The 24,526-nt window shown below is 45.0% G+C and overlaps 1 protein-coding gene across 5 annotated transcripts in view; it reads right to left on the bottom strand.

Annotated features, from left to right (window-relative positions):
* NHSL2 (NHS like 2) overlaps positions 1-24,526 on the bottom strand; it is a 243,004-nt gene that overhangs the window by 126,167 nt on the left and 92,311 nt on the right. For all 5 annotated transcript variants that reach the window (XM_054544705.2, XM_054544706.2, XM_054544707.2 and 2 more), the window contains exon 2: positions 17,410-17,478. In XM_054544705.2, the coding sequence (XP_054400680.1) occupies positions 17,410-17,478 (69 nt within the window). The remainder of the gene's footprint in view (positions 1-17,409; positions 17,479-24,526) is intronic.

The following is a 24,526-nucleotide window of genomic DNA, read 5'->3' as shown; positions in this document are numbered from 1 at the left end:
GTGATGGTGGAATCCGGATGTGATCTTATGAGTGGGTAGATGGGGAGTCATTTTGTATGTGTGCCAAGGGAGGAGGTGGAACAGACTGTCTCTCGTGTTTCTTACAAGGTGTTAACAACTTATCAGGATCTGCCATTTGAGGGTGCAGAAAGAGGCTGTGAGTACATCCTTACATCCTTATCTCGCCCTCACCTCCATATTTCCCATTTCCCTCTGCAGGAAAACCACCTAGGCCATTGGCCTGGCAGGGCCTGGGACAGCCTCTGGCTGTGGTGCCTTCCCCATAGCTCTTTCTTGCTGCAGGATCCAGCTCCCACTCTTTCCTAAAGCTTAAACCTGCCCACCCCCTCCCCATGCCTGAGCTTCTGTTCGTTTTCATCGTGTCTGCAGAGCAGGGCATGATCTCTGAGTTTCTTCTTCCTTCCTTGTTGTCCCCAAAGAGCAGCACACAGGCCCGTTTCCTTCTGAGGCCACAGTTCTCAGCTTTGTCTCCACATTAGAATCTCCTGAGGAGCTGCAGAAAAAATACTCCAACTCCATCCCCATCCCCAGAGTCAGATTCCAATAGTCTGGGATGAGGCCTGGGCAGCGCCATTTCAAAAGCTTCCCAGGTGATATTAATGTGCAGCCACAGATGGGAACAGTGGATTTAAAGGTTCCTGCTGTCTATACATCAGGGAATTGAGCAGGGGAGACCCTGATAACAGACGGGGAAGGGACAAAGGGTTAATAGACGTCAAAGGTCTTCCAGGAGCCCTGAGTCTTCTCCATGCATTACTCTCTTAGGAGAAAATAATGGCACTGGTTCACACCACAGCTCAAGGCACAGTGCCAAGTGCTTTATGTGTATTACTTCACTGAATCCTCATGACCACCTTAGGAAATATTATCAGTAACTTCATTTTACATTGAGGAAACTGAGGCATCAAGAGGTTAAGCAATGGGTCCAAGAGTACACAAACAGCAAGTGGCATAGATGGGATTTGAACTCAGGCATGCAGCTGGCCATCAACCACTATGCCCTGGCTGCCAAGCATCAAACCGAGTACTGCTCTAAGACGTTCCCTTCATACCTGGAAGAGCCCTCATTCCACACCCCAGGTCTGGAAATGTGCACTGGGGCTGAAAAAAATGGTGTCACTTAGTTTCCACTCAGGTGTCCTTTGTCCTAAATGGGTCATTTGTTTTTGAGGGAACTGCATTTAAGGGCTGGCAGTCACCTTCCAGAGGAGACAGAGAGCTGCAGTGGTTACAAAATGGACTCTGGTCGGACAGACCTGGATGTGTGTCCCAGCTCCGCACTTAACATGCTGGTGACTGTAGATGAGGCTTCCCTCCTGTCTAGCGCTGGTCTCCTGTGTGTCAAGTGGGATAATCACACCGAGTTCCTGGAGTTGGGAGGGTGAGGTGAGAGTGCATAGGTGAGGTGCCCGGTACAGAGCCTGGCCAAGCCTCCAGCCCACCCTCTATCAGGAGTGCCTTCTAGGCCATGGCATGGACCCCTTTGTCATGCCTTTGGCAGTCTGGCACTGCTTAGGGACCCTTTCTAGGAAAAAAATTGGTGGGAGATCTTTGGGGTAGAAAATAGTAGCTATTATTTTGTGTTTTTAAAGTTTCATTTTATTTTTCATTGACAAATAATTGTATATATTTATAGGGTACGTTGTGAGGTTTTGATACATGTATACATTGTGGAATGGTCAAATCAGGGCAATTAGTATATCCATGACTTCAAATATGTATCATTATGATCATTTATCACACATTTATTATGTGTGAGAATATTTAAAATCTAAGACATTGGTCAACAGGCACTAAGTTACAGTTAGAGAGGAGGAATAAGTTTTGGTGTCCTATTGCACAACATAGGCGAATACAGTTGACAATAATGTATTGCATGTTTCAAAAACTGCTTCTAAATGTATTAGATAAATTACCTAGGATTATAAAAGAAACTGATTACTGTATCTTGAGATGCAATTTACAATATAGCCATATGTGCTTCTTGATTAACACCTTCAATATAACACGATCAAGCAGTGGGTCTAATGACTATTATCATTTGAAGTGGTGATGAGCATAGATGATTTTCTGAGATCCCTGCAACAACCGTAATGTGATATGAAAATAGCTGTGATTCTAGTAGTGACAGTCACAGATACTGCTAATAGCACTGTGGCTTACTGCCCCAGAAACAGCTTTGTGTGCTCTTTTGTTCTTTAGCTATGTGATCTAGACCACCCACTCAGCCTCTCTGTGCCCGTCCTCATCTGTGAAATGAAGGTACCTGTGAGGATGAAATGAGTTAATGAACCAGCAAAAATGGCTCCAACACCATGCAGAGTACTGTGCCATTTGTATTCTTTTGAGATCTGGGATCTTTAAATGTCTCCTTTAAAATACTGCCAAGGCCACATCTTCCTAGGTCAAGAAGTAAGCCCATGTTTCAAGGATGCCAACTCCTGGGCTTCACCTCAGGAGAGTCCCCAGGGCCTCTCCTGGTAGCCCCATTTGTGGCCTCAGTCGCTGTCCTTACCTCCCCACCAAACCACTATACTTACAAGCCCTACCACAGATCCCAGCTTCCTGTGTAAGAGTTCAGAATTTTCCTACAGACTTCTAACAAGTTAAAGACTAATTTGGAAACCTGCAGGGCTCCCTAATTTGTTATAGTTGTTAGGGGTCAGGGAGGGGTTTAGGGAGCATCAGAGCCATCTCTTTACTGTGCAGATGTGGCAACTGAAACACAGAAAGAGACCCTAAGGCCACATGGAAGCTTGTTGGCAGTGTTAGGCCTGGGACCCAAGATTCCTCTCCCTCAGGCCTCCTAGGGCACAGCCAAATCTCCATCCTCTTTGGTTCCTCCTCCTTCATCCCCACCATCTCGTCAGTTGACAGTTCCCGTCGGTTCCATTTCCTCCTAAATATGTCACTTATCTGTCAGCCCCTGCCTTGGCTCAGGCCCTCTCCCACTCTACTCCCACTGGCACTGCTGCCTCGGCCTCCCCACCAGCCTCCCTGCCTCCAGTCTCAACCTCCAATAGAACCTTCCTAATCCGTGCTTCTCTTCCTGTTGCATGCCAAGAATGTCAAGAGCTCAGAGGAAGCTTGCAGTCCCTGAGTCCAAGCTCCTCACTCACCACCCCACTCCACATCTTGCCATGTCATAGAGGAGGAAACTGAGGCTGAGCCAGGAGAATGGAGCTAGCCTAGTCTGATAGTGAGCAAGAGGTAGAGCTGAAACCAAAACTCAGGTCAAAGGGTCATGGAATTTGAGGGCTAGAAAGCTTAGTTTAGTGCTGTTCCCATTACATCACCCGCCTCTGAGAATCACACCCCCAGATCCTATTGTTTCAGGTAACAACTGGAAATATTGTTTTCATCAGGGCCATAATTGCCACTTCCCTTTCTAGGCGCTCATTTTGGAAAAAGCAGACAATACTCCATCTCCTTCTCCCATTTCTCCCCAAGGCTCTTGAAGTAGGCCTCCAGCATCCGCCAGCCTGATTTTCTTCCTTATCTGTTCTAGGCATAGGCAGGCCCTGCCTGTTACCCAACCATTTTCACACATATTTCTACTGGCCTGGGCCCAAAGTCAATTTGCCAATCTTATGTCATTGGACTTCCCTGTTGCCTTGAATTTACTAGAATATACTAGACCATATTTGTCTCCCCTCTGCTGCCCGAACACCTAGTATCAAGCCTGGCAGAGAATGAACATTCAGTCTCTGAGAAATAAATGAATGAATAAAAGAAAATGCTGGTATTGCAAAGGATAAAGAAAAGAATAAGACACAGACAGTCCTGCCTTCCAGGAGCTTAGAGTTTACTTATGAAGACAAGATCTAGAAAGTAGTAGAAATAGTGAATGGATAACCAGGCAGCCATGTTTGACTTTCCTTTCAGGCCAAGCAGGGACCTGGGGTACTGTATCCAGGCTGGAATGCAAAGAGCTGTTAGGTGCAAGGTATAATAGGTCAGTCATGGAGGTGGGGTGATCTGAGGCAGCATCTAGGATCAAAAAGTGGGGATTAAGTTAAGCCTCAGACTCTTAACAGGGCTGAGAAAGTTGTGAAAACCAGATACGGTCTCTAGGACCTAGACACACTAAGTGTCATGGATTGAATGTCTGTGCACCCTTCTTCGTATGTTGAAACCCTACGCCCCAGTGAGATGGTACGTGGAGATGGGGCCTTTGGGAGGTGATTAGTTCATGAGGGTGGATCCCTCATGATGGGATTAGTGCCCTTATAAAAAGAAACACCAGAGAGCTTGCTTCCTCTCTCTGTTCTCTGCCAAGTGAGGACAAAATGAGAAGGGGGCCATCTGCAAAACAGGAAGAGGATCCTCAGCAGACACCGGATCTATGGGTGCAGTGATCTTAAAATTCCCAGCTTCCAGAACTGTAAGAAAAAAAACATTTGTTGTTTAAACCACACGCCCATGGTATCTTATTACAGCAGCCCAAACGGGTTGAGACATTAAAGTAATGAAAGCAAGTTCAGAATGGAGAAGAAAGATTCTGGAAATAGTTCTTCAAGCCATGGGGTATAGCTGCAGAGGCTTATTATATTATAATAATATTTATTGGCCTCACTTGTGAGTTGGGGTGGAGCTCTTCAAACCACCAACAGGCGGCAGCACTGCTAAAGTGACAGGCTCCTAGCTCAAGGCTCTAAGGGCTCAGGGCAGCTTTGGTGGGTGTGGGGCTTCCTAGAAGCGTGAGAACCTATGCTCTTGAAGCATGGGAAAGATTCTGAGAGGCAGGTAGAGTGCCTGGGTGTTTGAAGTCGAGAAAATATCCCAGAGAGCAGAGGCACCATGGTAGGGGAATTCTAAGGCATGACTGAGGCTAGGGAGGAACAGGATTCAGGGAAGAACCCCACTGGTAGGTGAGGAAAAGAGACATGGTCTAGCACCTCCACATGCCAAGTAAAGTGCTGGGGAAGAAGGAGAAGCCGAGCTGAGGCAGGGGCACCATGACAGCCTTGGCTGTCAGGCTCGGAAGTTTCAACTCTATAGGCAAGAGGGTTTCTCTGAAGGCTTCTGAACAGAGGAGCTACCGAATGAAAATTTACTTACAGTGTCAGAAGAAGGGAGTTTCCAGCCTCAGTCCCATCCCTGACTCCCTGAATGACCTTAAGTCGCCCAATCTTCATCTTCCCCCTGAGTAAGATGAAGGGATGATATCGTGGAGAGCCCAGGCTTTGAAACTAGAGAGATGTGGATTCGTATCTCAACTCTGACTTCCTCACTGTGTGACCTTGGACAAGTTACTCAATGTCTCTGAGCCTCAGTTTCCTAGGGAATAATAATGCTACCTCAGTATAGATTCAGAGTAAGGGAAGTTTGAAGGCCTACCTGGACCCTGAGGAGAAGCTCCCTTTCTCTGCCCACTTAGTCTCCCTTGGAGCACACACGTCCAGTGATTTTAAGTTGGATTTGGGTAACAAGAATTGGGTGACAGGCAGTGAACTGGAGGGAAATGGACCAGTGACAGGAAGGCAGGGGATAGATGAGAAGTGTCTGAGAATAGAAGCAATAAGAAAATAGAGGCAGAGCCAGGGCAAAAATGTCTAAGGAACCAATTCCATTTGGTGACTGAGAAACTGATGCTATCATCACTGAAATGAATAAGTGATTGGAGAGATGGGAACACAGCTTAAGTCTTCTCACTCCTCAGCTTTCTGCATTAACAGGGCAAGCATTCACTGAACACCCAGAACATAGTCCTCAATATTTGTGTGTGTGTGTGTGTGTGTGTGTGTCTGTGTGTGTATGCGCACGCATGTGTGTGTGTACACACTCTCACCTCTAGGGAGTTTCCCCTGCCCTTTCACTTTCAGAGAAGACAAGGGCAAAAGAGGAATCTAGATCTTTGCTACTCAAAGTGTGGTCTGTGGACCAGCTATGTCACCATTACCTGAGAGTTTGTTACAAAATGAAGAATTTCAGGTGCCTCTCCAGACCTTCTGAAACAGAATCTGCACTTTGCTTCTCAGTGTCAACATACAAACCATCACCTAGAGATCTTGTTTTCTATGTCACTGGTCCATGGGTTACACATTGAAAAGCAAGGAACCAGGGCAAAAAAAGAGCCACTGTGTTGGGGATGGAGCTTCAAAATGGCGGGGGCCAAGGGAAACCAAGTCAGCTAGGGTTATGGGTTTATTTTGGGGGCTTTTCTCAGACAGGTGGGGCAGTAAATCCCAGAGCACTCCCTTCCCCCCTTCCTAAAAAGCTGCTCAGCACTGTCTCTGGTCTGGACCAAAGCAGGGCTAGTGGCCCTCACATAATCTAGCTTAACCCTAGCCCAACTCCAGGAAGGAAGAAGAGGCCACATAGTGGTTTGCGTCCAGAGCCCTGCCTCAGAATGAAACGTCCTCTGAGCAGTATGTTCTTTGAGGATTTAGCCTGATGATCTGCAGCTGGTTAAAGAGTCAGAGTTTTGGGGTCCCAGCCAACACCTCTTCCCATCAGAGACAAACTAATGGAGAGAAAGAGAGAACTGTCCCCAGGTCATGCTTTTGCTGAGAACATAAGACTCACAGCGATCTGTGCCAGTGCTGCTGTGTGAGCTGAAGTGTGTGTGTGTGCGTATTTTAATGAAGGCATAAAAAAATCAAGGAACTATGTCAGGTAGTGAAATTACGGATAGTTTTTATGTTCTTCTTTGTACTTTCCTGTTTTTTCATAATTAACCTGTTAGTATAAAAATCTGTAAATAAAGACTATTTCAAAAAATAACACAAAGAAAAATCATGGCAGAATACAAGTAAGTGCTGACTTTTGTGCTGCAGATAGTTTATCCTATGGGGATAGTATTCAAGGGAGATTTCTAAGGTGAAAGACAGAGGAAGCAGATGGAGAAGGGGTGCCTAAGATCACCAGGCCTTTACTCTGCAGATGGGCTGAGTCAAAAGTCAAAACCTGAGTCTCTTGGACTGCCCAGCACTGGTCAGGCTCTGACTAGGCTAACTGGATTCATTTCTTGAATCCAAGAACCTTAGATCTAGAAAAATCTGAGAAATTACAGAGCCAGCCCTATCCTTTCCTTCTCACAGGAGGGACTGAGGCTCAGAGAGGTGAGAACTCTGAGGACTCCTAGCTTTTGCACAGGCTGTTCTCTGCCTGTATCACCCTCCATCTGGCCCTTGTCTGCCTAGCTAATCCCAACCCTTCCTTCAAGACTCGGTTCAAACAGCACAGAATCTTGTGAGTTAGGTGGCCTCTGCTGTGCTCACAGAACACTCAATACATTCCTCTGTCATTCATTCGACAAATTACTGAGCACCCACTGTGTGTCAGGCACTGTTCTATGTACTCGGGATGCATGAGTGACCAAAAATCTCTGCCCTAGTGTGTGGTGACTAAATCATCGCATTTGTTCATTCAGCCAGTGTTTACGGATCACCTACGTGTCGGGTCTCTGTACCTGGCCTAAGCTATTTTATGGTCAGGGCAATTGTCTCCACAGGCTTGGCCTCCTTCTCTTCCCTTCACTGTGAGTGCCTTGCGACACAGTGAGTGTTTTCTGAATGAATGAATGAATAATGAAATGACCAAGGTCACACAGCAATCTCATGATGGAGCTGGCACTGAAACCCTGGTCCCCTGACAGCTTGTGCACTTTCTCCTGCGCTCCACTGCAGACAGCTCCAATCTTCCTAACCTCCATCACCTCAGGTGAGACAGGTCACAGAGGAGAGCAAGGACCGGGTCCCTAGGCAGATTCATTTTGGAAAAGGGAGACTCATCCTATCACAGACCCTCTCTGGCGAGAGTGGGGACGACACCAGCCTCGGACAGGACATCCCTGCTCAAAAGCTTGGGGCGATCAAGACTGGACACTCTCCAGTAGGGGCCATGTCGGCCCCATCACTCTGCCCAGCGTCTGAATCTTGAAGTACATTTCGTTTCTGGATCAAAAACAGAGCCACCTCTGGCACTGCAGAAACATTCATTCCTCACGCACCCCATCCCTGGGCCCCGATCTTTCCCTCTGAGCCAAAGGTAGCGCTGGCCTTTGGCAGCCGCACTGCAGCGCCCTCTGCCGGGCATCGGGCTGGCGCCGCCGCTCCGCTGGGCGGGGGAGGAGGGCGGGCGGGGGCCCGGCTGCTTCCAAGCAGCCTCCTGTTCCGGAGGTGCTGAGGGATGGTGACTCATCGCGCCGGCTGCGCCCGCACCGGCCACCCTCGCAGGCTCGCCGCCTCCGCACGCGCCTGGTGACTGGCCGAGCTGCTCCGCGCACGAAAAGCAGCCCGGGGGCCGGCCCCCGACGGTAGCGGCGCGGCAACGCTTGCTTTCCTGGCCCGTGCCCTCGCCCTGCCCGCGGACCTGGGCATCATGGAAGCTTCTGGCGCTAAAAGCCCGCTCTCCTCCACTTGTCGCATTGAGTTTTCACCTCTAACCCGGGATAGGGGTCGTTTTTATCACACCACCTTAACAAGAGGGAAACTGGGCGGGGGGACGGTGAGGCGAGGGCCGGGGTCAAGCAGATAAGAAGCACGGGAGGGCCTAGATTAACCAGTAACCTCTGATTCCAGAGCTCAAGGTGTGCTTTCCATAGCATCAAGCTGCATGGTCCCCCTAACCTCCCAGGTCCTCACCCCCACGCAGGCAAAGGAAGGGTAGGTTGGACCACCTCATAGAGGACCTTGAAAGTCAAGCACCGTAATAAACATTTACCATTTTAGAAAGAAAAGAAAAGCTATAAATGGCATTTAAGACGAAAGTCAGGTAAGCGTTGGGCTTGATTCTGTAAATATGTTTTAGATTATATAGAGCAGAGGGCAGTGATCAGAGCTGTGAGTTCGAAAGCTGCACCAAAGTAAAACAGATTGGAGAAGTAGCACCTGAGACCCCAGCAGCCTCAGCAGGGTCTAAATTAGAGTCAGGAAAATGAGGGGGAAAAAAAAGATTACAGATCTGGGAACGGGAAGGACTTAGTGATAGACTGGATTTCAAAAGGTGGGGCAATTAAAATCCACACATCACTTTGTACTTCTACTCAGGTATTCACTACAATTGATTCTGCCTTCTATCTGAGTAATATTTTGCCAGCTTTGTTAGACGGTTAGGTCCATAGAGTAGTGCTGGTGGCTCAGGCCCCATTCCTGCCTTGAGGACCATGACCTTGTAGGGGGAGAATGCAGATATCTGGTGGCAGTGTCCATCCTGTTAGCTGGAACACAGGTGAGGGCCGTGCTGCTTGCCCAGACAGCATCTGCACATACCACAGAACCCCTAAGCCAGCTCCTACTTCCTCCTCGGGAAAAGTCCGGAGGGCTCCAGCTTAACTCCAAGGCTGCCTCACACTACTGAATATCTTTCTGGGCCTACAATTTGCTGGAGCACCTGAGTGGGAAGCTTGAGCTGCTCTGGCAGCCCCACCTCAAGGCCAGGCATCAAGACCTGTGCAGCTGGCTGCGAGCACCTGCTGCCAGCTGGCAACATTGAAGGGACACACCACTGGGCAGGTAGCATGGCTCTATTGTAGAAGGGTACTGTATCCAGGTGTCAGCACCCCACAAAGACAAAATCTCCACAGAACTGGAGAGTATTATGTCAGCAGTGGACCCAAAGGTAGCTAGAACTTCCTCTGAACCCACAATTTGGTCTATCCAGAACATTCAGGCCCAATAGGCCCTGCTACCCAGCCCGTCTTCCCCTATATAGAGGGGCATGATGAATGAGTGCACCCTTCTGGGGTGGGTTGTTTCCTGGTTCCACAGGACCCCAACCCACAGACACCAGCGTGGAACAGGGGCCACTCCTAATTTCTGGTACTTCCCATCCTCCACCATTCATGATAACTTGCTGTCACCCTGGGCTCTCCTGGATAAAAAAGCACAGCCCCACTGGCTCCTAATGTTACCAGATGCTGCTTGTCTACTTCATCCACTCCTCACTCCCTTCCCTGAAGTTCAACAAGGTATGTAATCAAGCCAGAGTTTTGGTGGGTTGGTTTGTTTGTGATCAGGAAAAGGAAGAGTTGCTCCTACTTTGGAAGTACCACTGAACAGCAGAGCAAGTGTCCAGAGCCTCTGTTTATAATAAATATTTACCCTCAGAGCCTGAAGTGTAGGTCCTCAGAAATACAGACACAAATGTGTGTGTGTCTGTGTGTGTGTGTGTGTGTGTGTGTGTATGTGTGTGTGTGTGTGTGTGTTGGGGATGGGTTATGTGGGTTCTTTGACCCCTGAACATCTTTCATGCAGGCCCCAGTGGTCTTTCTGAAGGAGAAAAAGTTGTGTGGAGAAAAGGAGAAAAGATGTCTATTCTCCCTAAATTAATCTATAATCTCATTGCTATTTCAATCAAATCTCCAGAGGAATTTTTCATAGAACCTGACAAACTGATTCTAAAATCCATGTGAAAAAGAATATGTATAAGAAGAGCTAAAACAATTTTTTTGGGGAAAAGAACAAATGAAGGATGACATTATACAAGGTATCAAATCTACAGTAATTAACAGGGAGTGGCATTGGCACAGAAGTAGACAAATGAGTGAAAGAGAACAGAGAGCTCTCAAGCCAACTCATGTAAAGATGTTAAATAAAATAATAAAAGCTGCATTTATAAGTCAGTGGTGAAAGGATGGACTATTCAACAAATAGTGCTGAAGTAACTAGCTTTCCATTTGAAAAAAATTAAATGAGATCCCTACCTCATACTATACACGCACATATTCCACATAGCTCAAACAACTAAATATAAAAAAAGAATAGAAACCTATAATGGGAAAAACAGAGATTTATATATTTGTGACTTTGGTACGGAGAAAGTCATTTTAAACAACACACAAACACAATCCAAAAGCCAAGAGGGAGTGGTTGACAAATTTGAATCTACACAAAAGAATGATTTTTTTTTAGGCAAAAGACGCCATCAATAAAGTTAAAATACAAATAATAAACTGGGGAAATATATTTAAAATGTATGTATTAGACAAAGAACAATCAAAATATATAGAGAATTTCTGTAAATCAATAAAAAGGTAAACAACTCAAAATAAATATGGGCAAAGTATATGGAGAGGTAATTCAAAAGGAGAGTTACAGATGGCCAACAGACATTTGAAAAGATGTTCAGCCTCTGGGAATCAAGGAAAGGCAAATGATAACAACCACCAGATATCATCTTTCAATCATCACATTCGGAACTCAAAGTCTGACTATATCAAGCGTTGTCAAGAAGTTGAGCAAAACTGCTACTCTCATACACTGCTGGGTGGAGCACAGCCATTATGGGCAGGAATTGGACAACACCCATTAACATGGAAAATGTGCATCCCCTATTACCCAGCAACGCCACTTCTTAGCATCTATCATGAAGAAACTCCTGCACGTGTACACAAATGTTTATTGAATGGATGTTTATTGAAAGATTGTGTTAGCCACCACAATTAAGCAACAACCTAAAAGTTCATCAATGGGTGAATAGTTAAAAAAATCCTGATAAAAGTCATACTCTGCAAAATTACATAACATTTTAAAAGAATAAGTTAGGACTTCTGCTTCTGGGAAGATGGAATGACATACTTTTCCTTGGTCCTCCCTCTAAAGCACAACAAAAAACCGTGAGCATTATATATAAAATGAACACAAAAAGACTGGAGAGGAGGTGGAGAGAAGAATGTACACCTGCAAGAGACCTCAGGACTCAAGGAACAGCATGTGGTGAATTCCCTGGATTTTTGTTTTGCCTCATATATCCCAGAGTTGAAGCATGAAAAAGTCTGCAACCTGGAAATACCAACAGGGGCAGATTTTTTAAAAAGCCTGCTCTCTTACCAAGACAGAAAATTTTATACACTAATTCTTTAGCCAAATACCACAGAAAAAAATATGTGGTCCCGTTCCCAACCCCACCAGCAAAGGAGGGGTTGAAAACATAGCTTTTCACCCTTGCTAAGCTATAACCAGGTGCCCCAAATTTCTCCACTGGGGTGAAGTCAGAGAAGGCTGAGCAGGCATCTGGGATAGACCTACTAGACAGAAAATCAGCAAGGGTATATAGGAACTCAACAACACCCTCAAACAACAGGATTTAATTTGACATTTATAGAACAATAGAACATCTCATCCAACAGCAGAAGACTACACATCCTTTTCAAGTGCCCATGGAATACAAAACATGTTAGACATATCCTGTGTCATAAAACAAATGTCAACAAATTTAAAATAATTGAAATCAAATGAAATGTATTCTGTGACCAAATTGGAAATCAATAACAGAAAGATAAGAAAATATCTAAAACTTGAAAAATAAACAACACACTTTAAAATAACCCATGGGTCAAACATGAAAATTTAAATTTCAAGATAAATTTTAAAAATACATTGAATTGAATCAAAATGAAAATACAACATAGAAAAATTTATGAGATGCAACTAAAACAATGCTTAAAAAGAAGTTTATAGCTCCAAATGCTTATACTACAAAAGAAAAAAGGTCTCAGATCAATCATCTAAGTTCCTACCTCAAGTAACTAGAACAAGAAGAGCAAAATAAAGCCAAAGCAAACAGAAGGAAAAAAACAATAAAAATAACAGCATAAATAGGCAGAACTGAAAATAGAAAAACAGAGAAAATCAATGAAATAAAGAGCTGCTTCTTTGAAAAGATCAGTAAGACTGACAAACCTCTAGCAAGACATACAAATTGCTCATATCAGGAAGGAAATGAATATCACTACAGACCCTTCAGACATCAAATGGATAATAAGGGAATACTATGAACAATGCTACATGCTTTGACAACTTTGATGAAACAGACCAATTTCTTGAAAAATATAAACTTCCCAAATCTACCAAATATGAAATAGATGATTTGAATAGCCCTATAACTATTAAAAACATGAAATTCATAATTTTAAAACTACTCCCTTTAAAATCTCCAGGTCCAGATGGTTTCACTGGAGAATTCTACCAAATGTTTAAAGAATTCTATGCTAATTCTACACAATCAGTGTAACAAACTAATAGAAATCACATGATCATATTAATCAATGCAGAAAAAGCATTTGATAAAATCTAACACTTATTATTATAAGTTAAAAAAACGCTGAGAAATAGAGCAAAAAGGGAACTTCCTTAACTTGATAAAGAGCATCTACATACAACTTATACCTAATATATATATATATTTTTTCCTGGATCAAGCAATATTAGACTTATACCTAACATTAAACACAATGCTTGAAAGACTAAATGCTTTCCCCCTCAGATTGGAAACAAGGCAAGGATCTCTGCTCTCACCACTCTTATTCAACATAGTGTTGGAAGTTCTAACCAGTGTAATAAGGCAAAAAAAAAGAAGAAAAAAGAAAAGATAAAACATGTAGATTATAAAAGAAAAAATAAAACTGCTCCTATTTGGAGACGACATTATAGTCTACATAGAAAATCCCAAGGAATCTACAAGACAATTCCTAGAACTAATAAGTGAGCTTAGCAAGGTTGCAGGATACAAGATAAGCTTGCAAAAATAAATTATATTTCTATATACTAGCAATGAACACATGGATGCTGAAATTAAAAATACAGTGCCATTTACACTTGCTCAAAAACGAAATACTTAAGTGTAAATGTAACAAGATATGTATAGAGCTTATATGCTGAAAACTACAAAATGCTGATTACAGAAATCAAAGAAGACCTAAATAGAGAAAGAAATATGCCACATTCATGGATCAGAAGAGTTAACATAGTAAAGATGTTAGTTCTCCCCAAATTTATGTATAGTTTTAGCTCAATCTCTATCAAAATTCCAGGAGGATATTTTAAACATAGACAAGTTTATTCCAAAATTTATATAGAAAGGCAAAGAAACTAGAATAGCCAAAACAATTTGGAAAGGGAGAATAAAGTGGGAGGAATCACTCTATCCAATTTCAGGACTTATTATGTAGCTACAATAATCAAGACTATGTGGTATTGGTGGAGGGACAGACACACAGATCAATGAAACAGAGTAGAGAACCTAGAAATAGACCCACACAAATATGCCCTACTGATTTTCAACAAAGGTACAAAAGCAATTCAATGGAAGAAAGATAGCCTTTTTGAATGGTGCTGGAACAACTGGACATAGACCAAAAAATGAACTTTGACCTGTGTAGTGGGCTGAATGGTGCCCTCCCAAAAGATATGTCTACGTCCTGATTCCCAGAGCCTAGGGATGTTACCTTATTTGGAAGATGAGCTTTTGCAAGTATAATTAAGATGAGGAGATCATTCTGGATTCAAGTGAGTCCTAAATCTAATGACACGTATCCTTATAAGACGGATACACAAAGGAGATGATGATGTGAAGATGGAGGTAGAGATTGCAGTGACATGGCCATAAGCCAAGGAGTATTGGCAGCCAGCAGAAGCGGGACTAGACAAGGAAGGATCCTCTCCTAGAGCCTCCAGAGAGAGTGCAACCCTGCCCACACCTTAAGCTCAGACTTCTGGCCTCCACAATCATGAGAGAATACATTCTGTTGTTTAAAGCTACCAAGTTAACAGTTACTTGTTACGGTAGCCTCAGGAAATGATATAATCTGTCTCACACCTTATACAAAAAAAAAATCAACAAAATGGATCAGAAACTTAAATGTAAAATTATAAAATTTTTAGGAAGAAACAGGAAAGTGTTTGGAATCTAAAGCTAGCCATATAAGCCAGACCTTATACTTGACAATCAAAACACATCCAAAAAAACAAAATTGATAAATTGAACTTCATCAAAATTAGCAAGTTTTGTTCTATGGAGTACTTGTTAAGAGGATGAGAAAAAGCTTCAGACCAAGAGAAAATGTTTGCAAACCATATGTCTGACAAAGGACTGGTATCTAAAATGTATAAAGAACTGTCAAAACTCAACAGTTAAAAATTCAAACAACTCAACCAGAAAATGGGCTAAAGACATAAATAGACAAGTCACTGAAGAAGATATACAGATGGCAAAGAAGCTCATGAAACAGTGTTCAACATCACTAATCTTAGGGGAGTGAGAATTGAAACCAGAATGAGATACTACTTCACACCTAGAGAAGAACGGCTAAAAGGGAAAACAGTGAGAACACCAAATGGTGATGAGGATGCCAAGAAACTGGAATCCTCATACATTGCTGGTGGGAATGTAAAATGGTACAGCCACTCTGGAAAACAGTTTGCCAGTTTTTGTTTTGTTTTGTTTTTGAGATGGAGTCTCACTCTGTCATCCAGGCTGGAGTGCAGTGGCGAGATCTCGGCTCACTGCAACCTCCGCCTCCCAGGTTGAAGCAATTCTCCTGCCTCAGCCTCCCAAGTAGCTGGGACTACAAGTGTGCACCACCACGCCTGGCTAATTTTTGTATTTTTAGTAGAGATGGGGTTTCACCATGTTGGCCACGATGGTCTTGATCTCCTGACCTCATGATCCACCCCCCTTGGCCTCCCAAAGTGCTGGGATTACAGGTGTGAGCCACTGCGCCTGGCCGTTAGTTTTTTTTTTTTTTTTAAACTAAAAAAAACTCTACCTCCATCTTCATATGACTCAGCAATTGTACTCTTGGGCATTTATCCCAGAGAAATGAAAACTTATTTCCACATAAAAACTTGTTACATGAAGGTTTATAGCAGCATTATTTATAATAGCCCAAAACTGGGAATAACCCACATGCCCTTCAGTGGGTGAATGGATAAACGGTCTTTGATACATCCATGCCATGGAAGACTACTCGGCAATAAAAAGGAGCAGATTATTGGAAAAGGGGTAGGGGCAGACTGTTGATACACACAACAACCTGGATGGATCTCCAGAAAATTATGCTGACTGAAAACAAAATCCCTAAAGTTTGCATACTGTGTGATTCTATTTTACTACATAACCTGGTTGAAACAACTGGATTTTAGAAATGGAGAATAGATGAGTGGTTGCTAGGGGTTAAGTAGGAGGTTAGGGTGGGAGGGAAATAGGCATGGCTATGATAGGATGACTTGAAGCATCCTTGTGGTGATGGAAATATTCTGTATCTTGACTGTATAAAGGCAACACCCTGCTTGTATATTGTACTATAGTTTTGCAAGAAGTGATCACTGAGGAAAACTGGGTGAAGGGTACATGGGACCTCTCTGTATTATTTCTTATACTGCATGTGAATCCACAATTTAATCACAATTAAAAGTTTAATTAAGAAAACAAGAATGAACTAGATCCATATGTCTCCCAAAACAGAAAGGTTTCCAAGACATATTCCTAAGTGAAAAAAAGCAGTTAGTATATATGGTGTGACACCATTTATTTTGAAGTACCCACATAAAACCAAACTGTGTATGCACAGAAAGAGATGTGGAAGAAAGTGGGCACTCTACACTGATAACAGTGGTTACCTTCGGGGAGCAGAGTGGGATCGGAGAGATAGAGATTTGAATTGTAGCTGAATTGATTTTTTTTTCACAATAAGAATATTATTCCTATGTTATTTGTATAATAAAATCATCACCCTGGACACAACTACGTTGTTCTAGAAACGCATATCTGTTTTGCTTATCCTGATTTCACCTATCCCTGTGTCACAAACACTGTGGTCATAGGACCCAGCTCACAGGTCCCCTACCCTTGAGCCTCAAGGAAGTGGCTACTGAGCCTCCTAATTTGGAAATAGGCCCACTAGCAATCAAGGCTACCTTTGAGGTATGGAAGAACCACCTGGAAGAACCAGTGCCCCTATGACTATGAATCTACCCACTGTGGCTGATGACAGCTTAAATAATACACAAAGCTTAGTCCATGCCAATTAATGCAGCAACAATTTCCATAAGATTCAAGTCAACAAACTGTTGTGCAAGTTTCAATACCGGAGGCAGCAAAGGCCTTCCCACCCGCCGACCTGAAAACATGGCAGCAGTTGAGCCTCTTTAGAGGAAACTGTGAACAGCAGGAATGAGTAACAACTGGTAACCTACATCCAGCTGTGCCTGGCTGAGAGCAGACTCGTTAGAGTGGCCCCAGAGTGTACATCCATTCAATCATTTATCCATTCACAATTTATTGGACACCTACTCTGTGCCAGGTACTGTCCTAGGCACTGACTATAGCAGTGAACAGAACAAAGTCCCTGCCCTCATGGAGCTCTCATTCTAGTGGGAGAGCCAACAATAGGCAGGGGAAATAAATAAATTACATGTCAGATAGTATTAAGTGCTAGGAAGAACAAACAGCATGGATGGAGGATATGAGGTGTTGAGGGCGGGGGCTTGAAATTTTAGAAATGGTGGCCAGAGAAGGTAACAAACTGAGAAGGTAACAAACATTCCGGTGGAGATGTGAAGGAAGTGAGGGAGCCAACTACAAAGATATCCAGTTGTTCTGGACATTTTCCATTCCACATCTTTTCCACCCTTCTCCACCCAGCTTGTACCCTGGTAGGCTGACCTGTGTGGACGGCATCAACAGGCTCCCTTGCCCTCTGGCTTCGGGTTAGGTTTGACCAATGGGAAGCACCTGCAAAGAAACCAGAAGAAAATGGAAAAGTGAGATTGGGGTATTTAGTCATCCACTCTCTCTGTTCAGGGTCACCATGAGTTGGCGGCATCCCTGTGCCAAAGGCCATAGCTCCTGTCAGGTGGTTCTCTCCACACAGCAACCGTTTCCCAGTTCCTGTGAGCACTCCCTCCAGGGATCCTTCCTGACATACTGGGGAAAAGCATTCCAGGCAGAAGGAAAAGCAAATACAATGTACCTGGAAAACTTAAAGAATGATCAGGAGGCTAGTGTGGCTGGAATGGAGAGGCAGACGATGGGATTTGTAGGAGATCACGTCAAGGAGGTAAGGGGGACCAGATTATGCAGGACCTTGTGGACTACTATAAAGATTTTGGCTTTGAATCTGAGTGAGATGGGGAGCAAGTGGAGGATGTTGAGCAGACACTGACATGCTCACACTATGTTTTCACAGCATCACTTTGGGAGACTGGTGACAGGGATACTAAAATAATCCAGGCCAGAGACGATGGTGGCATAGACTAGGGTGACAGCAGTGGAGGTGGCAGAAAGTATCCAGATTCGGAATCGATTTTGAAGGTGGTGAAGAAAAATCCTGTTCCACTACAATGACCAGGGCTAAAGGCCAAACTCAAGACCAGCAACTTATTCCTCAGCATGTCATTATGTATGACTGAAAGTTCTGTTACGCAGGAAGATTTCAGAAGGTCTTGCATGCAGCATGACAATCTTAATACCCTATCACATGTGTGGGACATACAACTCTGTGCCAAGGTCCAATCCAAAGGGTTTCTAGACTGTTCCTCACTCCAGAACAACTCCAGAAATGATCATCATGGGTTTTCTAGCCAACTTACCCCACCCCAAAGCCGCATCTCCATGGGGTGGTGCTGGGTGCCATTTTGCCCCCTGCTCTAAACCCCTTATTGGCTCCAGCCACTCTACCTCCATTGGCTCCTCCACGAGTTGGCTTAACCATGTCACATCAGAATTTTGGAAAACACTGTCCACAACCTGTCCTGTCCATACCTCCTGTCCTCTACTCACCGACTCACAGGTTGACAGCAGACAGAACACGTCCAACCACTGAGCAGATAGGGACGTGGGTCACACAGTCAGTCAGAACAGAGTGTGGGCAACAACGCAAAGGTGCCAATATTTTGATAAAGATTTTACAATTTTCCTGGGAAAACAGGCAACTGTCAATCATATGCAGGTCATTGAAAGGGAAGAAGAAATGGAAAACTTGGCCCCATAGGCTGAAAGCCTCCAGCTTGAAATATCTCCTGGGAGCAAAAGTACCCTGGTATTTTTTGGTGCACTGTGTTGATTCTCAGAATGAGACCTGTTGCTTCATATTCACGAACCCCCCCAGCAAAGGCACCCAGCTGGAAACTGGAGAAAAGCACATGATTCTGAGGGCTCATTCCAAAGCCAGGAAAAACTGATGGTATTTTGTTTATGTTCAAAGAAATCAATCCAAAGAGATCAGCCCCACAGCCAAAGTCAGCAAGAATGGAGAGCAAACTGCTGCCAACCTCTGGGTCCTGGCCCACTCATCAAGGGGAGAGGATGACCTTCATTGGAATCTGGGATCCAAGACTTTGAAGTGGTGTGCCCTTGGGCAAGATTCTTAACCCTCCTTAGGACCTTGATTTTCTAATCTGTAAAACAGGGCTAATTCCTACCTCACAGAGTTGCAGTAAAGATCAAATGAGCTTTTGTGTGTCTGGCATAGCCCCTGGGATACTAGCTGCTCAGTATGTGTTAGTTCTCTTCTCATGCCCACCTTTCTTTGGCAAGAGCCAGGCCAGTGATGTGGGGCAACTCTGGGGTTCCAGTGGTCCGTGGTGCCCTTAAGAAGAACTCTCTGAGGGATTCTCCAGCTCTTACATGCCAATGCTGCTTTCTGCTCTGTATTAAAAGGGCATCCCTGGGTAGCTGCCATTTGATCCCAGCAGGACATGGTTCCATGCACAGCTTAGCACCAAAGGGCACTAATGCCTATTAATTAACTGTACATTCAGCTGACCTGCCAAAGCAGCTGATTTTATTTTCAGAATCCCAAATGTTTTCTTATTCCACTCTACCATACCTGAATCCTTTATGCATGTGAACCGCCAATGCAGACGTTTGCTCTCCCCCACTTTCTTTCTCTTTCATCCTCTCAGCACCTCCTCTCTTCTCCACGCTGCTCCCTCTGCCTGTCCCTTGGCTTGGCTCCTTCTCTTTCCTAGCTCTTCCACAAACCCTCATCCAAAGACAGTACTTGTAGGGAGAGAGCAGGTAAAAGTGGCTCAAGTAGATCCGTGGTGAGGTTTGAAAGAGACCATTCCACTTCCTCTTTGCCCTGCCATACCGGCCCATCCTCAGCCCCACTTTCTTGTCCATTCACACTGGGCTGGGCAATGGAATTGCAGAGCAAAACGAGTCATGGTCACTGCCCTCAGAGTCTCGTGGGAGAGACTTGCAGTCCCATGGTGTATATGAAAAACTGCATGGCTAAGAGCAGTGGTTCATACCTGTAATCCCAGCACTTTGGGAGGCCAAGGTGAGAAGATCTCTTGAGGTCAGGAGTTCAAGACCAGCCTGGGCAACAGGGCAAGAACCTTTCTCTACAAAATTAATTAGCCAGGCATGGTGGCACATCTGTGGTCCCAGCTCCTCGGGAGGCTGAGGCAAGAGGCTCATTTGAGCCCAGCAGGTTAAGGCTGCAGTAAGCCGTGATGGCACCACTGCGCTCCAGCCTGGGCAACAGAGCAAGAGCTGGAGAGGAGGGTGCACAGAGGTGGGAAGGCATCTGCCTGCCTCTGAGGGGTTGGGGAAACCCAGGAGACTTGCACTGGGCCTTGATACCTGAGTGAGATTTTTCCAAATGGAAAGAGGGTCAAAGAGCATCCCAGGGGTGGAGATAGCATGGAGGAGAGGAAGGCAGTGTGTGTTTGGGGTTCTGTGTAGCCACACAGTAAGGTCTGAGAGATGGATAAACCATGAACCTGGAAAGGGGAATGTGGAGCCAACTCACCAAAGATGTGTCAGGTTGGTGGGAAGCTGGATCGCAGGGGGTGAGAATGCAAGGCTAAGCAGTTTGGACTTGTTGAATGTTGGGAAGGGACATGATGAAAGCCGTGTTTTAAAAAGAAAATTCTGACAGGCAGAGAGCCAAAAGCAGAAAGGAGGCCAGTAAGGAGATTGCTGCAGTGGTCCTGTCACAAAATAAAGTCCCGAAACAGGGTGCTAACCATGGGAACAGAAATGAGGAGGCAGAGAAGAGATACCACTGGGGCCTACTTTCTCTACCTCTGGCCTTTATCTTGAAGTCATTCTGCAACTTTCCCAACACCTTCTCCCTTGATAACCTTAATGGAACCTGGGCCTCAGGTCTAACTCCTACCTCAACGTGGGCTTATCCCAAATTTATATCTTGAGAGCTGACCCCTCACCTGCCCCTGGGATCAGATTCTAGTTGCTTTCTGGACATTTTCAAGTAATCATCTCATCAGCATGTCCAAAATTGCCATCTTGATGCCTGCCCCTCAGCCCTAACCCAGTCTGGTGGAACCATGTAACTCAGCTACATTACGGGCTTCTGGGCCTAACCCAGCCACTGATGAATCATCTTACATTTCTATAAGGCAAACGTGATTCTCCAGTTCTAAACCACCAATTTATAAGTGAACTTAGAGGACTCAACACATTCACACCTTGGAGGTCGCCTTGCTTCACGCCCCATTGTCAAGTTCCTCCACAGTGGCCCTCAACCAGGGCTGCACTCTCCCGTCCCCTGGAAGTATTTGGAAATGTCTAGAGGCATCTCTGTTTGTTCAAAATGACTCCGGGGAACTACTGGCCTTTAGAGTCAGGAAATCAAGAGGTTAAACATCCTGCAATGCACAGAATCCCACCCTGCAAAGAATTGTCTCACCCCAAGTGACAATAGTACTTTCACCAAGAAACACAGTGACCACTAGCTCAATGAGGCAGGGACTGTATGTTGTTCTCCACTGTGCTCTCAGCATGCAGCAGAGTGCACTGCACATGAGGATGTGCAATAAGTGTTGGTTAAATTAACAAATTGGACTGGGTGCAGTGGCTCATGCCTGTAATCCCTGCACTTTGGGAAGCCAAGGCGGGAAGACCCCTTGAGGCCAGGAGTTGAAGACCAGCCTGGGCAACAAAGAGAGACATCTGTCTCTGCAAAAGTTGTTTAAAAAAATTAATATAGCTACTCATTCATTCATATAACCAATGCCTACTGAGCGCTACCCTTGGTGCTGAGGATAGAAAGATGAACAAAACTTGGGCAATATGCATTTGTATCTCAGCCTGCCTTAGCTCGGTGGGTGGGAAACGTGATCCTGAGATGGAGGCTAAAAGTCCAGAATGCCTCGCCTTCCATAACTACCAAGGGGCCCCTTCCCAGCAAGGGGAACTTACAAGCTAAATGCTGAATTGAAAATTCATTCATTCATTCAACCAACACTTGGATAGCACATAAAACTTTTTGAAGCACTTTCTCAGACATTATCTTGCTGAAGTTGGGCTGCCAAGAGAGGAAGGTGGGGGTGGGGGCTGAAAACTGGGGCCTGAAAGGTTCTCGCCCAGCTCTGCTGGGCCCCAGCAGACAGGCCCTAGCAGACAGTCTCCTGGGACTGAGGCGGGGTGGTGGGGGGCTGGGGGGGTGGTTCTGGTGTGAATGGAAATATGCACCACATGGCCTGAATTGCAGGGCCGACCTCAGGCTCCCACAGCCCCAAACACTTCCAGATGGATTTATTTATAACTCCCAAACCAGAGGCAGCACTCCTTACTGCTTTTCCTTACTCCCCTCCCCACTCCTGAAGCAAGCAGTGGCCGCCCCTCTCTACTCCGGAAACCAGCAGGAGACTGGGAATGTGCAGCCGCTGAGCCACAGCTACAGCCAAACTTGGGCCCCTGGTCACTGCCTGTCCCCTAGGTGGCAACAGCAGCTCACGGTGTGGGTGTGCTTGTGGAGCCTGGTCAGATTCCTGCCCACCTGGCCCATCTGGGCTCTCACAGGACGGCTGCTAAATGGGCAGTGCGAGCCAGGCACATTAACTCTGGCAAGCCTCCGTTCCAGATCTGCCTCCACTTCATAATGCCACAGTCACACCCATGTCTTCTCATTCTCTGTCTCCGGGACATTCCTAGCCCCTCCCCTCCACCATCTCCCACAGGATACTGCTCCTCACTGCTGCCAGAGGCTTTGGACTCTGACATTTTCCAAATCAGGAAACTGAAGCTCAGAGAGGTTGAGCAACTTGTCCAAAGTGACACAGCAAGTTAAATAAAAGAGACAGAAGTTGCAAACCCAAGTCCTGCCCCGATACTAATGCCTCCTAAACCTCAGTTTCCTCATGTGTGAAGTGGAACTAATGCCAGGCAGGTGGTGTGGTTAGAAGCGTTGGCTCTAGAGTGGCTCTGCATGGAGCTCATGATGGTTCTGTTATTTACTAGCTGGGTGACCTTCCATGAGTCACTCTTCCTCTCCTAACTCAAGATTTTTTTAATCTTTCCTTTAAGGATTAAAGAGATAATGAATGGCTTAGCATAGGGTCTGTCTGGCCCGCAATACAGAGCAACAACTATGATAGTTTATTGTTCAATTGAATCATTATAGAGCTTACAGATCCCATCTCTTGATGAGATTGGGAGCATTCAGGGTGTTATGGACATAGATCCATCTCTTAAGATATGGGCCAGGCCCCACACAACATCACCTTCTGACTCCTCACACATAGAAGTAAACTTGGGCCTGAAGAGATTAAGTGACTTGCGTAAGGCCATACTTGTAGGAATAGAGGAGAGAGTTGAACCCAGTTCTAGGTGGTTTAGCCCACCCAGCTGAACCTGAGCATTTTGGTGGCCCTAAGCAGAGCTGTGGACACATGAAACCTGGAGTAACCTAGTGGCCCTGGGGCTGAGGCCTTCCTATCTCCCTCCGCTCCTAGCCATGGCTTGGACTGGTGGTGGCTGGAAGGGATAGGGTAGCAAAGAAACCAGATGAAAGCTCCAGAGTGAAACTTCTAGATGTACATATCTGCTGCCGAAAAATCCTCGTTGCCCTCAAAGTTACTCAGAACCAAAGTATGGCAAACCCACCTCTCTGCCTCCAAAGGTCCAGACAAATTTTCCTGCAGCTGTTTAGCAACACATGACACCAGATTTCTGCTTCAGTGGGAGTCTTTGGCACTCACATTCCTTTCTGCTTGCTGCTGTGCAATTAAACACGCATAATTTCTCCATGTTTTCCCATCCCGCACCACACGTCAGTACCACCAGTGACAGCATGAGGGAATAGCACAATCTCTGTGCGCATGTGGACAAGGGAACCAGTGGGCACTCTGTCAATTGAATGTGACTCACCAAATGGGTTCCAAATCCCATCAGCAATTAGGGTCTATTTATCTGTATTTCCCTCATCTTATCAGTGGGCCACCTAGGATGCTCAGAATTCCTGATAGTCCAAAAATAAGTGCAGTTATTTGGTAAATATCCAGCACACAATAAGCATTTAATAAACGCTCAATCTCTATCCAAACAAAATTAAGTCTCGGAGTTTGTGAGTTTGTAGACAAACTTTACCAGAGAGCCTCAGGGGAAGCTCCTCTCTGCTTCCAGCATTGATACTTAGGAAAGTTTCCTCATGGAACAAAGGCTGTGGCTCTTACCACGGAGACTACCAGATCTACAGCTCCAGTCCTACTGGATAGGCTCTCTGAGCCTCGGTTTCCTTATCTGTGATATGAGAACAATATCACTAATCACAAAGTTGCTCCGAGGCATCTGACACTGAGTCGGGTACATGGTACTCTCTCAATAGATATTACATTTATAAAGCTTTATCTTGCAGCAAAAGTAAATTCTAACACACTCTAGAATTATCTAGAGTAAAATTATTTCTTCTCTCAATATTGATCAAGCATCTACTATGTCCATAGCAGCATAAAAGAAACAAAACAAATTCAAAATAAAGTTTCTTTCCTCTGAGACTGTAATATAGCTGGAAACTTAGGCAGGTGTGAAA

Source organism: Pongo abelii, chromosome X, assembly GCF_028885655.2.
Source record: "Pongo abelii isolate AG06213 chromosome X, NHGRI_mPonAbe1-v2.0_pri, whole genome shotgun sequence".
Classification (NCBI taxonomy): Eukaryota; Metazoa; Chordata; class Mammalia; order Primates; family Hominidae; genus Pongo; species Pongo abelii.
Note: the sequence above shows the minus strand (reverse complement) of the source record. Positions and strands in the feature narration are given on the sequence as shown.